The following is a 14,280-nucleotide window of genomic DNA, read 5'->3' as shown; positions in this document are numbered from 1 at the left end:
ACACTTTATTTATAGAGAGCAAAATTTGAATTTCATATCACAAAAATTATTTTTTCCCAATCAATTAAAAATGTAAAAAACATTCTCAGCTTTCAGATCATACAAAAACAGGTGTTTCCCAGATCCTGCTCTAAAATGTTATGTGATGCATCAGTTGGTAAAACTGGACTACAAGTACCTGAGATAACATAGTTTGATATGCTACATGCACTTTTTAGAAAAGAACATGAAAAATCAAGCGTAGCTGGTATTATAAAAGAATAAACACATATTATGATATATGTTGGGAAAAAATTTGGCTATGGAGAATTCTAATGTTTAACAATAAAGATAGGGTTTAGTTTTAGGAAAACAACTTAAAATTAGTATCATTCCAGTTATATTTAGCTAAATAATAAAACAGCTCTTTCTGTTCACAAAGATAGGACATATTTTGATTTTTTTTTTCTGATACAAGATAAATGATCTATTTATTTTTATTTATGGAGGCAGGGTCTCTGTCACCCAGGCTGAAGTATAGTGGTCTGATCTCAGCTCACTGCAACCTCTGCCTCCTGGATTCAAGCGATCCTCTCACCTCAGCCTCCTGAGTAGCTGGGACTACAGGCACACACCACTATGCCTGGCTAATTGGTGTATTTTTAGTAGAGACGGGGTTCCACCATGTTAGCCAGACTGGTCTCAAACCCCTGCATTTAAGTGATCCATCTGCCTCAGCCTCCCAAAGTGCTGGGATTATAGCATGAGCCACCACACCTGTCCCAGATAAGTGATTTAAAAGCTAAAGTTATTTCATGCCACAGAATTACATAAATGATGGTATGGCTCCATCTGATGTCTCTCCAGTGTCAGAATATAATTACAAAGAAAACTAGAATGATCAACACTGATTTCAAAGAAAATACCAGAAATAAATTATTTCTGTAGGTAGATGAATAATCTTACATAAAATCTCCATATAAAAATCACTAACATTGAGCTCTAAAGATCTGACTAATACTAATGTGGTAGGGAAACAAATGTTTTAAACTACTTAACATGTTAGTTTTAAGCTAATTGGTAATTAAGCCTGTAGAGTTAAACTTAACTCTTAACACATCATATTGTCCACCCACTGTGTTTACCGTGAGAGTAATTTTCTTATGGTTCAGAATTTCAAATGCCCCAATTAAGTTAGAAAAGGCTTAAAACCATTATTAAATGCTATTTTTATTCCTGATAAATCCACCTAGTAGTAAAATCAGCTTTCTGATATTAAAAGTTGTTATTTTGGTGGGGTGAGTGGCATTAATTATTTCACAGCAAGCTGGGGGAATAGAAGTGAAGAGAGTGAAAAACAGGCACTGCCAAATAACGAGTGACAGTTCCTGCAGTCCCCACTGACTGAGCAGTTACTGCGCAGAAGGGACTCACCCTCCAGATGCTTGCGCTGCCCTGAGAGGTTTGGTGAGGGTGGCTTTGAGTCTTCCCACTCATGAAAACGAGAGGCAATGCTGAACTGTATCTCCTATGAACATGAGGTCAAATGTAACACAACAAAATATGAGCTTCAAAGGTTAAGAAGTGTCAAATATTATTGATAGAAATACATCCCACTGTGGAGAAAAATTACTACCTCATTATTCAAAAGGTTGTGAAGAAACACCTTAGAATTTTTTTACCAAGTCACGATCAAGGACATAACAGACAGGAAAAAGGGTCAGAAATTAACACACCTTACTGCCAGAAGTTGGTCCAAATAGGTGTCAACAATCACATTTACAAAACAATTCTGAAATATCTGATTTCTCATATAAACTGGTTATTTCAATAGCTTCATTTTATAAAGTATATTCCATCCAAATTATTTCATATTTTAGAGAGTTTTCTTATACACTGTGATTGCGTATCACAAAAGTTCGTGTCCACTCATGGCGTTTACAAATAAAACCATGTCTTACCACTACCAATTTGATAGAAGTGTCTGATGTAATTTCTTTTTTTTTTTTTTTCCCCGAGACAGAGTCTTTCTCTGTCACCCAGTCTGGAATGCAGTGGCACAATCTTGGCTCACTGCAACCTCTGCCTCCTAGGTTCAAGTGATTCTCCTGCCTCAGTCTCCTGAGGAGTTGGGATTACAGGTGCCTGCCACTGCACCTGGCTAATTTTTGTATTTTTAGTAGAGACGGGGTTTCACCATGTTGGCCAGGCTGGTCTCAAACGCCTGACCTCAAGATCCACTCGCCTCAGCCTCCCAAAGTGCTGGGATTACAGGCATGAGCCACCGTACCCAGCCGTCTGATGTAATTTCAATCTTCCCAACTTAACTCCACTGGACATGTGACACTGACAAATATCTAAATAAAAAAGTATATACCTCTTTAAACTACACAAGAATGGGTGGCAACAGATTGAGTTAATCCCTGATGAATGGATCTTGCATTTATAGAGTCAAGGAATGATATAAAGAACATCAAGATTTTAAACAATAAAATTGTATTATCACTGCAACTTAGACACTTTCTAAACTCTAATCTGAATATATTCCACCTTCATTCTCAGGTGCAATGAAGAACTACGATAGGCTTCACATCATCCTACCTGGTTAGAAGTTGCCCCCATTAGGACATCTAATTAAATTCAACAGTAAAGGTGCATGTCCCAAGTTCTCCAATAGGATATGGCTCAGAGAACTTGGGGTTTTCAGATGGAGCCCATACTCAGGAAGCTCTGAGGTTTCTATCACTAGTCTCTGTAAGCTTATATTGATAAAAATAAACACATTCTGTTTTTCTTTTAAAGTAGCCAGCACAAGCTGGCACAGCCACCCCTGTACCCAGAGCACAGGTTGAAGGATCAAGGAGCAACATGGCTCTCCTCTGGGTCCCAAGTAATAGGGAGCAGGGGGCTCTGAACTCGAAGGGAGAAGTAGACTGAATGCATTAATGAGCTGTGAATCACATGTTCTAGGTCAGCTAGTCTTCATTTTTGTCAAGCTGAAAAGATCTGGAACTCACAAGTTGCATTAAAGACATACAAATTACCACACATGGAAAGCCAATTAAGTTCTTTGTTTCTTTGATCATTGCTTTTCTGTTTGGATTTCCACAAAGAGGACAATCACAATCCACAAAACTGAATGAAGAGACAATACTATTCTGTGAATACTACAAAAATAATTACACAATTTAAGATACCACACAGATTCTAGATGCTGTAAAAACTTTTTTAAAAAAGGACTTTATACTATTGCCAGTAGTGTTTGATGCATGTTTCCACAGTAAATAAAAAATCTTGATGCTGGAAAGACTCAATTGCTAGAAGAAAATATGAGGTGTATGTTCTTAAAAGTTATTCCTCCCACATTCCACCTTCCTTTTTTTCTCTCTTGGCAATTATTAGGCTTAACTGAAATTCTTCATCAATCTAAATACACCAAAGGTATGCCACTTTTCCAGGATGCTCTAAGAAAAAATGTTTTTTACCTAGCAAATATAGTCAATGTAACAGAGCAATTGGCTCCATTTTTCTTGTTGACCATAATATAATCCTTCTAGCTGGCTTAGTTCTTAAAGTTGTCACATACTTCTAACTCTACCTCTTCGGTCTTCCCAGAAATACTCAGGCCTTTCTCTGGGTGATATTTCAAGAATAACATCTTGAAGGCAAACCAGAGGATGAACTGCAGCAGACAGGGAAAGGCTGCAGGCTGAGTGGCTTCACTAGTCTTGGAAGTGTGATAGTGTCAAGAAGTTATTTCTTTTCACAGATGCTGCCATAGTTTATGAATCATGTTTTCCCTGGGGCTTTCCCCTTATTCAAAGCATGAGTTACAGAGCTTGAATGAAGAGCAACTATCTTAAGAACACAGAGGCATTTCTCAGTTTTAAAGATTAAATTAGATTTTTACCTGGGTTCCCACCAAAATGACAGAATTGAAAATCAGGATTTATCAAGGAGAAAGTATTTTCTAAATTATTTTGACATATCAAGTGTATTAGTCTGTTTTCACACTGCTGATAAAGACATATCTGAGACTGGGAAGAAAAGGAGGATTAATGTGACTTACAGTTCCACATGGCTAGGGAGGTCTCACAATCATGGCAGAGACTGAGAGGCATTTCTTACATGGCAGCAGCAAGAGAGAATGAGAAAGAAGCAAAGGGGAAACTCCTGATAAACCCAACAGATCTTGTGAGACTTAATTCTCTACCACAAGAATAGCACAGGAAAGACCGGCCCCCATGATTCAATCACCTTCCCCTGGGTCCCTCCCACAACACATAGGAATTGTGGCAGATACAATTCAAGTTAAGATTTGGGTGGGGACACAGCCAAACCATATCATGGAGAAACAACCCATAGATCACAGAGTGGTAACCCCTAAGGTAGAGGAGACTTCCTTCCAACTACAAAGGCTGAGCCAAGGGAATTGCAGCACTGAGGCAGAAGGAAAGGGAGCTGAAGCCTGCCTCTTGAGTATTGAGTGACTCCTGTTGGAGCTGGGAAATCTCCCACTATGCACCCACCTCAAGGTGAATAGAAAGTGGAGGAGAGGATGGTGGCTTTTGATGTTTAGACATTCTTTGCCCCAAACACAAAAAGGCTTTGCAACCACGTCCTCTCTAGGCAACTAGTGGCCACTTTGTGAAGCAAGAGGGGGAAGGGAGAAAGAGAGATTGAGCATTTCATCTAAAGAGCTGAGAATTTACAGTCCAAAATGAATAATGTAATGAATGCAATAGACGAAGTTTACCAACAGAATTAAAATCCAGGGACATCTACCTCCCTCATGAGAGAGGTAAGAAAGTTACATTTACTTTTTCACCTGGGCTGGGTATGAAGTTTGAACTCAAACTCTGCCACAAAGCATAAGGTGATGAAAGGCTGAACTAGAATGAGGGCTACAGAAATGGAAAGTCAGCCAGCACTACCTCCTCTGCTCAATCAATTTATTCAAAATCTAGTAAAGACAAAAAGTTTAGTGAATAAATGGGGGTAAGGAAGCTAAGTGTTTCCTCACAGCTTTGGAAACTGCCAGGGCACATGGTTGACAAAAAGAATTGTGTATATTATCTCCAGAACGTGAACAGAATTCTAAAGAAGCATAAAATCCTTTTTTTTTTAAAAAAAAAAAATTTCCTGTAAGGGTCCTTGACAGAAGAACTTAGCAAAGAACTTAGGAGGCGCCTTCAGCCACTGCAGAAACACAGAGGAACTACCAAAGAAAAAGTATCAAAAACAAGCCTTGAAGGAATTATCAAGAGCAAAGTCCAATATTCAATGTGGAATTTGATGGGAACATAGGAAGTACCTCCTCTAATTTTGCATAGGAAGAAAAAAGACTACTGTACTTCAAAGATCTTAGTTTTATAAAAAAAATGTACTAGTATTCTTTTGCATAAAGCATAGGTTTAGAAAGAAGTTCCCTAACTTTTCTTGAGCTTTGGGTTTCAGATATATTCATATTTTCCATCAGATTTGGGGAAATTAAGAGTCTGAAAAATAAGCAATCTGCCTTTGCCCCTTTAAAAAGCAATGAAAATGCTCTAAAAAGAGAAGTAAAACCATGGAGACCCTACCAAATACACGGCGCTAAACCACTGCCCCTAACAGTCCTCCAGGTGCTGCTGGCTCAGACGCAATCTATCCAAGAACTGATGCTAACAGCAGGCTCCCATTTCTTATTTACCAATACGGCTGGATGGCACCCAGCTCTTGTTTCCCAGGTTACTTGGCAATTTTAAATTAGATTGTTAGTATGTCAGATGACATAGTGGCTTGCTTAATACCACTGATCAATTCTTGTCTGAGGACCCCATCTGACAAAATGTTCAACTCTATTAAAGTCATCCTCCCAGAGAGCTGAGAGCTAGGTATCAAACTTAACTGATAAAAGCTGTTCTGTGATGAAGTGTCTTTCAAGGGGACTGCCATCCCCTAAAATGCTACTCTTTCCTCAACTGTTCCTTGCTTAGTATTTGGGGTGTGTGTGTGTGTGTGTGTGTGTGTGTGTGTGTGTGTATGTGTGCATGCACGCACGCACACACGCGTCAGAATACTTTAAAACATGTGTTCCTTAGTGGTTTCTGTGGAGACATGTTAAGCTAGAAAACTGGATTGGAAATAATGTCTTACAATTACCACCATTTACATGCTTGAAGCACAATCTCCCAAAGATTTCCCAATCTCCTGGCTCCTGATCACCCTGTGGGAACCTGGTACTTCTCACGTGATGATGCATGTGATGCTACCATCACACTGTATCATTTAAACATTTATTTCACTTTCACTATCTTGGTAACTTGAACCATTACAAAATGGCTGATCAATGGTTTTGCTGAATCCAAAGAAACTGGTTTTGGAAACATTGGCTGGACCTCTCCAGTCATCAGATTAAACAACAGCCTTTGGGTTTCAAATCATCGCTCTGTAGGATGCATCTACCTTTCCCAAATCTCCCTCCCTCCCTTCTTTCATTATTTTTTAAGCTTCTTCTTATCCCAAAGCACAATATTCCATCTGGCCTTTTTTCTACATTTATAAAAGTTGGTAAAGTTGACACCTCTAATTAAAAGCAGCTTTTAAATGTCAAGTTCTGAGGCAGGAGAGTGATAAAAGAAGCCACAAAGGAGATGGGGATCAATAGTAACCTTATTACAAATCATCTCTGGCTTGGTCCAAACCAGCGGACTCCATTAATTATAAAGTGTGATTTGTCTCTTCACTGAATTAATTCACAAGAAAAAGTATGTGAAACCATACCAACAACATAATACAGAATTTCCTGATGCTGCATGTCAACTGCCAACATTTCTGTGTAAGGAAAAAAACCTTCATTTCACATATTTTATTTAAAGAACCTTGTTATATTTAAGAAATATTTAAAGTCATGTGTTAGAACAGACTACTCAGCAACTTATATAAAAACACTCACAGAGAGCAAATTACGTCCTCCCAGACAAAATATCTTCCTCCTCCCTTTAAATATTACTATTCGCTACTCGGCAAATGGATTCCTCAGAGTATGCTTTCTTAATTAAACCTGGAGAAAATTAAAATCAACACTTTTGTAAAGTTGAAAAAAAAACAACAACAATGAAACAAGTTAATTTCAAATGGACAGTACAGACAAAGGAACTGCAATGGTAAGAATGAATTCATGTATAATCTCTTAATAGGTCGAGGCTGCCCAAGAGTCCACTGCTGTGTATATGAACTAACATACTGCCTGTAAGAGAGAGATGGGCTTCATTTTCTTTTTTTCCTCTTCTCTCTTTTTTCCTCTCTCTGACTTCAATTTAATTACTACGACTAAAGCATATTCCATTACAGAAAAACTGCAGCAAAATGAACAAAAAACTTTAGGAAAGAACTTTCTTTTTACGTAATATGTCACAAAATATTTAAATTTCCAATGTTTTCTCTCTACAGAGAAAGAATGTTGACTCCTTGGTCTCTATATGTTAGTACAGATCTCATAGCAATTTTAAACATTCAAGTTTAAAACAGGTGGTAAATATGCATCTAATGAAGATAGCTAGAGAGCAGAATTGTCACTCTCAACATTAAAAGGATGGTAAAAGTCACTTCAGTTTAAAAAGATGATGAAGTAGATCACCTATATTGACGGGGGAAGGGAGATGTACCAAAATCCCAGTTCTTAGCCATTCTTAAGAAGACTGTGTATTACGAAGGGTATCCAGATAGTCACTAGAATCTCTTAAACCCAGGTTACATACTTATTTTCTCTTACCAGCCCTTGATTACGTGAGCGAACAAGCTCAATCTGATCTTGATTGTAAATAGGGGGTGTATTCAAGTTCATGTGTATATATTTTAAGTAAAATATTTAAATTTTTGTTTTCTGAAATTATAAACAACGTGTTCAGAGATTTATAATCAAATTTCTTTGAGTGGAGTTTGATCTATTTATTACAGTTTTCTTTATTTTAAGCTCATGAAATCTGCCTTTTTGTATATGTTTAGTAACGCAAAATGAAGGATTTTCTACCTTTACGGGGCACAAGAACCAAAAATAAGGTGCTTGCGACTTCAAGAGCCCCACATGAATAACTGTAGATTATTATTATTGAAGTTACTTGGGCTTTATTGCTATACTGATCATTCATCTACACACTCTACACAGTTAATTTTTCTGATCTGGTTTGCAGGAAAAATTGGACAGAGATCCCACTTGAGTGCCAATCCTTGTTCTGCTATTAATTTGATGTGCCACAGGGTTTCCATTTTCTCATGTGCAAAATGAAGGTGCTTAACAGGTGGTCTCTGAATTCTGTTTCACTCCAAGCCTCCCTGAGGCCATATGCCTAATTCTGAGCATAGCCCTTTGCTCAAAAATGTACAAAGACTCCCTACTATCTGTTACAGTCCAAACCTGGCTTTCCCAGAATATGTGCTTGATCATGTTTCACTTGTTAGCATATTTCACCCTGTGAACTCATCTTGCAATAGCCTCCTCTTTAGCAGTTAAATTCCAACTCATTCTTACAGGTCTAGTTCAAGGCTGATGTTTCACTGACGTCTTCCCAATCACTGAACCTGAAACTAACCATTCTCTCCTTTGAAGATCCAAATAATTCATTTATGTATTTAAAAATGTCTATCTACTATCTATTGTCTATCATTTTACCAGTTATCTACAAACATACTGCATCTCTTCAACTAAATTATAAGCTCCTCAGGGGCGAAAATTCTTTATATTACCTCATGTTACCTAGAATAGTCACTGGTACACAATAGGCACTCAATAAATACTTGCTGTTGATGAGTGGGCAGTGCCTTGCACATGGTAAGAGCTTATAAATAGGTGTCGAATTCATCACCAAAAATGCAATAACTTATTTTATAACTGTTCTATTGAGATAAACTAATCAAATTTCTACTATATGCCGCTTAAAACAACCAAACATGACATCTTTAAAGGAAATCAATTATTTGAGTATGAAAGTTCAACCCTCTGACTTTATGGTCATGATGTATAATAATGTACACTGTCCAATATAACATGATAAATATGGAGTTGTGGGCAAAAGCCCAACCACATGGATTAATAAGGGAGCCTAGTTCTCACCTGCTGAAAAAAAGTAGATAGTATGAAAAAAGGGACTCAAGACAGAGAGGTCAAGCTGACTGGAGGAAGATGAGCCTCACAAGTTGAGTCTGCCCCATTAAGAGAGGCAGAGAGAACAAGCTGACTGGAGGAAGATGAGCCCTCACAGGTTGAGTCCCTAAATCATGGGATGAAGCACTTAAGGACACTGAGCTTATGGGGACAAAGATGATTCATTTAAAGGCCCAGTAAGCCTCCATTTGCATGAGGTCCCTTTCCAGCCCCACTACAATTTCCCTACCTAGGGTTGCTACATGCAGCTTTCATGCTCTAGATTCAAGGGGGAGAGGACTCTAGGGCTCTTGCTCACCACTGGGAGGAAGAAGGGTCATATGTGTACCCCAGGCCTCCAAGCACAAGTTCAGCAGGTGCCTTCTACCCCACACTGATGTCTCTGACTCCAGCACTGTTGGCAAGGGTCATTCCCAATTTCTATCCCAGTCCAGTTCCTATTAAGACTCCCTGAATCTGCCTAGTCTAAGGAGGTATGTGGACTTCTCTTCTTCTCCACTTCTGAATGGCTCTGATACCTGCCTTCTTGAACTAGGTCCCAGGCTCACACCCCACCACAGGAGCCACAAAAGCACCACAAGTCCTGTAAAAGCACAATTCTGGCAGTTTTCAAGGCCTGGTTGTTGGTGGTAATCATGGGAGCCATTAGGACAACAATCTGCACTCTGTTTTCACAAAGAAACTGGCACACTTCTGAAATACTATTTTATTAATAGAGTCTAGAAATTGAAAAGTAATCACAATCTTGATAGCATATATACACATCTGTACATTTTAGGAGGTACCATGGCACTGTCCTCACAGGAGGACATGCTTCAGTCATGTAGACTGGCCATGACACAGGAGTTCTGGAGAAGCTCAATTTGCCTTTACTTCTCATTCGCCTCCATACGTTAAACATGGCAAGTCAACAGAATGAAATAAGATCTTATTTCGAAGGTTAATTTTGGGTCAAGTTCAACATAACATTACAAAAAGAGAGAGCTACATTTAGAGTCATGGGGTGTTCGAAACCTTTAGTATATTTCCCATCAATATTTAATCGATTCTGGCTACCTTTAATAAGTTGTCACATGGTTAAGAAACCATTAAGTCACTAAAAAGAACTGTAAAATATTACAAGAGTTATAATATTGCTGCAGCCATAATTTGAATTTAATTTTAAATATTTTATTAGTTATTTTATCAGATGAATGAACAGAACATTTCGATAAATTAGGGGGTATAAGGCTGCACAGCTATTTCAATTATACATTATAAAATGGTAATTTTACAATTTAAAAATTTTAAGCAAGATAACGTATTCTGTCTTCTTAATTCTACAACAATATAACAATACAGTTAGATGCAAATAAGAGCTACACAGTAAGTGCTAGCATCTACCAGTCCAAGAGGAAGGGGCTGCGAGCCAAGGAGCAATGAGCCATTTCTGAGCCAAATATTGTTGTGAGTGCCATAAAGGTTGCTGGTGGCCATAAGGATTTTTAACATAGACCATGAGAATCCAGCTATGATCACACTCCAGATAGAGCAGCATTCAGCCCCTGAACCTGGCCTGCCCTGTTATGCTGTTATCACCTACATGGGGGACTACCACCCCAGTCTCAGGAAGTCCCTGTTAAAAAGCTCACCATGAAGAAATGTCATTGTATGACTGCCACAGAAATCAAAGAAATGTCTTAGGGGGTAAATCATATTAGATTTTGGTCAACAAAATAGGTCTGAGATTTTATTTGTGGCTTATGCTTAAAAAGCATTTATACCAGCTACTTCTTTTGGCTTTGTCTCATAAAACTTAAGAAGTCAAGAACTATCTAGGCAGGCTGGGTCATAGCAAGTAAAAGATCTCCAAACTTTTCCATTTTTACCCCCTTTTCCATTTCCCCACCAAAAGAATCTCAGCCTAACCTTCCTGTGTTGATACTGTTCCCCAGCCTCGCTTTCTCTCCTGGTGCACTCAATGGCTCCCGAAGATGGGGCTGTTCATATGAGTCTCTGTGGTTCCCTTTGGCATTCAGCACAGTGGTACTCAGCACCCAGTGCTCATCAGACACCTGACCCTGGCCTCCCTCTTCTCTGCAGGAGGATGCCACTCTATGTAGTTTGCTTGTTGTATCGTGTATTCAGTTCCTGGTATCTCTTAATGTTACCATGAACGCTAAGAAGGAAACAGCACCCACTACAATCTGTGACTACTTCATAGGAACCTACGAAATGTGCACATATCACTTTTTTTAAGGTAATGAACTCATAAGCTATTAAAAACATTGCATTCTTCTGACTTGTACTTCCAAACTTACTCAAAGACTAAGAAGCATTTTCCAAAATACATTCTTCAGAACCTTTGTTTTTACAAATAGTACTTGAATGGTCAAGTCAATTTGTGAACCTGGAAATACTATATCACCATCTTGGAACTCATGGTGACAGCAAATAAAGGTTCTGAGAAATCCTAAAGTAAAGATATCTGATTACTTTTGTTCAAACTAGCATTTCCCAAAATTATTTCATCAAGGAACCTTTCCCCCATGTGATATTTATTGACATCCTATGGAACTTATGAAGTAGTCACAATTTGAGGAGTGCTGGCCTAATGTGTTTTTTCTTTCCCTTGATTACATAAAACCTTCTAAATTACAGCTTTCAGACAATTTATACAACAGTCAAAAATATTTCTGTCTAGATTAATGATGCCAAACCAGTTTTGTCCTTGAGCACGGCAAGATACATCAGAAGAAACCTAGAGTTTAGTGGTCTTAGCTTGTGCTTTTGGAGTGGAAGAGGTAGCAGATGAGGTACTTACCCTCAAGTACTCTAAACAGTATTAGAAGACAGCCTGGCCCGTCTGGGAGGGGAGTATTCAATACCACCCTTAACCCTGATAGGTTGAAGAGTCACTAACAGCTTGAAATACATCATACACTTGAAATACATCATACACTAAATTCTCTCTTAGAGTTATGATAACATAAAATATGAGAGTAAGAGCAGGATGTGATTAAGAAAATGAAAAGTAAATCTTAAGTACAAAAATGTAATACTCTAGGTGTCCTGAGGATACTCCATTAGCATTAAGCTGATTACAAATACAGGTGTCACAGAGCAGCTGCTTTAAGAAGGGAAATCACCTCCTACTGCAGTCATGTGATACAAGCACCTGCCCCTCATGGCATTACATTTTGTAAGTTAAATTTCTTGCCTTAACCAGTTGAAAAAATGAAAATAAAATGAAAACGAATAAATCAATGACTAGCTGCAGGAGAAGATTTTTAAAAACTCTTTCCTTCACCTGTGTGGAAAATAGTGCATCCTTTAAAAATCAATTCGGATACAGTTGAGAAGCTAACTAATGTTTAATTCAACTGAGATGAGCATCTCTGAATTCTGCTTTCTAAAACAACAAAACACTAAGCTCTTTCAAATATAGCAAGGTCAGGGGAACTATTTCTCCAGCATGGGTGAATGAAGCATGAAATAGGAAAGCCCACTTCAGCAAAAGCTACAAAGTACATCTGCTGTGTTGTCTTAGGACAGGCATCCCCAAACTTTTTACACAGGGGGCCAGTTCACTGTCCCTGAGACCGTTGGAGGGCCGCCACATACTGTGCTCCTCTCACGGACCACCAAAGAAAGAGGTGCCCCTTCCTGAAGTGCAGCGGGAGGCCGGATAAATGGCCTCGGGGGGCCGCATGCGGCCCGCGGGCCGTAGTTTGGGGACGCCTGTCTTAGGGTATTTCTTTAACCCAGACTATGTCAAAGAACAAAGAACAACTCACCATGTCATAAGTTGTTACGATCTTCTTCAGAACCTCCGGCACGATTCCCTGCAGCTCCATTGTGGGGTACTGCTCACTGAGATTCAGGACCACCAGTGGTGTGTTATCAGGCCCCAGAAAGCGGGGAGATACCGCTAACATGCACTGCATGAGATTGGCCACAGAGGAGAGGCCACACAGCTCCTTGAATGACACCACCGCATTCTGTTAAATGTAATGAAAGGAGCATTGTAATTAATCGGGGTTTTAATTTCTCGTGGATATCATATTTGATATATCTGATTATATTTGAGCCACCTGTTACAATAATTATTAGCAGTGTTATAACAGAATTGGCTAATTATTATTTTATCCTGGGAAAAATGGCTATTATCCAAAGTAAATACTGTTATGGACATTTGTAACACCCATCTATCAGAAGTACTGAAAATGCAAATAAGTCAAATTCTTCTGAAGGGCAAGGCCTCTTTTCAGCTCAAAGTTTATAGTAGTGCTGATGCGGATATGCAACTATGAGCAGAGAGAACGGCTTCTGCATTCAAAGTGGGTAAAGATTTAGAAAAAAAAAAAATCAAATCTGGTTTAAAGTAAGTATCAAATATGCCAGCCATACAAAAGGGAAAGAAATATTTGCAAGGTGGAAAGGTGGAAACCTGAATCTCTCATCTATTTATCCCCGCTGGCTCGAAATCTAAAGAACCTTTGAGGATGCTACTGTCCTCTGGTGAGTCTGCCCAGCAGGGCAGGTAACTTGGTTACCTGCGGCCTTCCTCTGTTGGTGTAACTGCTGATCTCAATGTCTCTTTCTCTCTCTCTCTTTTTAATCACCAGAGGTATACCATTTAAATATCCATTAAAGAATAACCTTCAACACTGTAAAATGCTATAAGCTGACTTTCTTTGAACACTTACTAAGTGCTAAGCCATATTAGGCATATTTATTACACATTACTTCCATTTAATCCACACCGCACGCCATGTTATGGATGAGGAGACTGAGCCTTAGCTATAATCCCTCTCTATTTGTCTAAGGTCACACAGCTAGTAAGTGAAGGAGTCAAGATTTTACCTAAAAGCTATTGATGTTAAGGCTCATACTTTGAGTCACCATGAGTAATAGCAGGTCAATTCTAATCATAATAAGAGTCAGCTGGGCTATTTCAGGTACACTTGAGTCCTGGTCTGGGCTGGGCATATGGGGAGAGGGGGTGGACCTAGGCCCTGCAGGCCTGTGCCTTCTGCTCTCAAATAACCCAGGTTCTTGGGAACAAACAACACTTTAGTTTTAAATTTAAACATTTCATTTTTAGTAATATTGCTTTAAATATGGACATCAAACCATGTATCATTGGCTCAAATCACTTTGATACTGACACAGTT

General features: G+C 38.8%; 1 protein-coding gene across 8 annotated transcripts in view; it reads right to left on the bottom strand.

Annotated features, from left to right (window-relative positions):
- The window catches only part of PLCL2 (phospholipase C like 2), a 206,660-nt gene that overhangs the window by 74,994 nt on the left and 117,386 nt on the right, over nt 1–14,280 (bottom strand). For all 8 annotated transcript variants that reach the window (XR_012519194.1, XM_074405696.1, XM_074405694.1 and 5 more), the window contains one exon: nt 12,901–13,104. Coding sequence is in view for 7 of the 8 variants with exons in the window: in XM_074405696.1 (XP_074261797.1) it covers nt 12,901–13,104 (204 nt within the window). In the remaining variant the exon portion in view is untranslated. The remainder of the gene's footprint in view (nt 1–12,900; nt 13,105–14,280) is intronic.

This window comes from Saimiri boliviensis, chromosome 9 (assembly GCF_048565385.1).
Source record: "Saimiri boliviensis isolate mSaiBol1 chromosome 9, mSaiBol1.pri, whole genome shotgun sequence".
NCBI classification, from domain to species: Eukaryota; Metazoa; Chordata; class Mammalia; order Primates; family Cebidae; genus Saimiri; species Saimiri boliviensis.
This window is presented reverse-complemented; position numbering and strand designations above follow the sequence as displayed.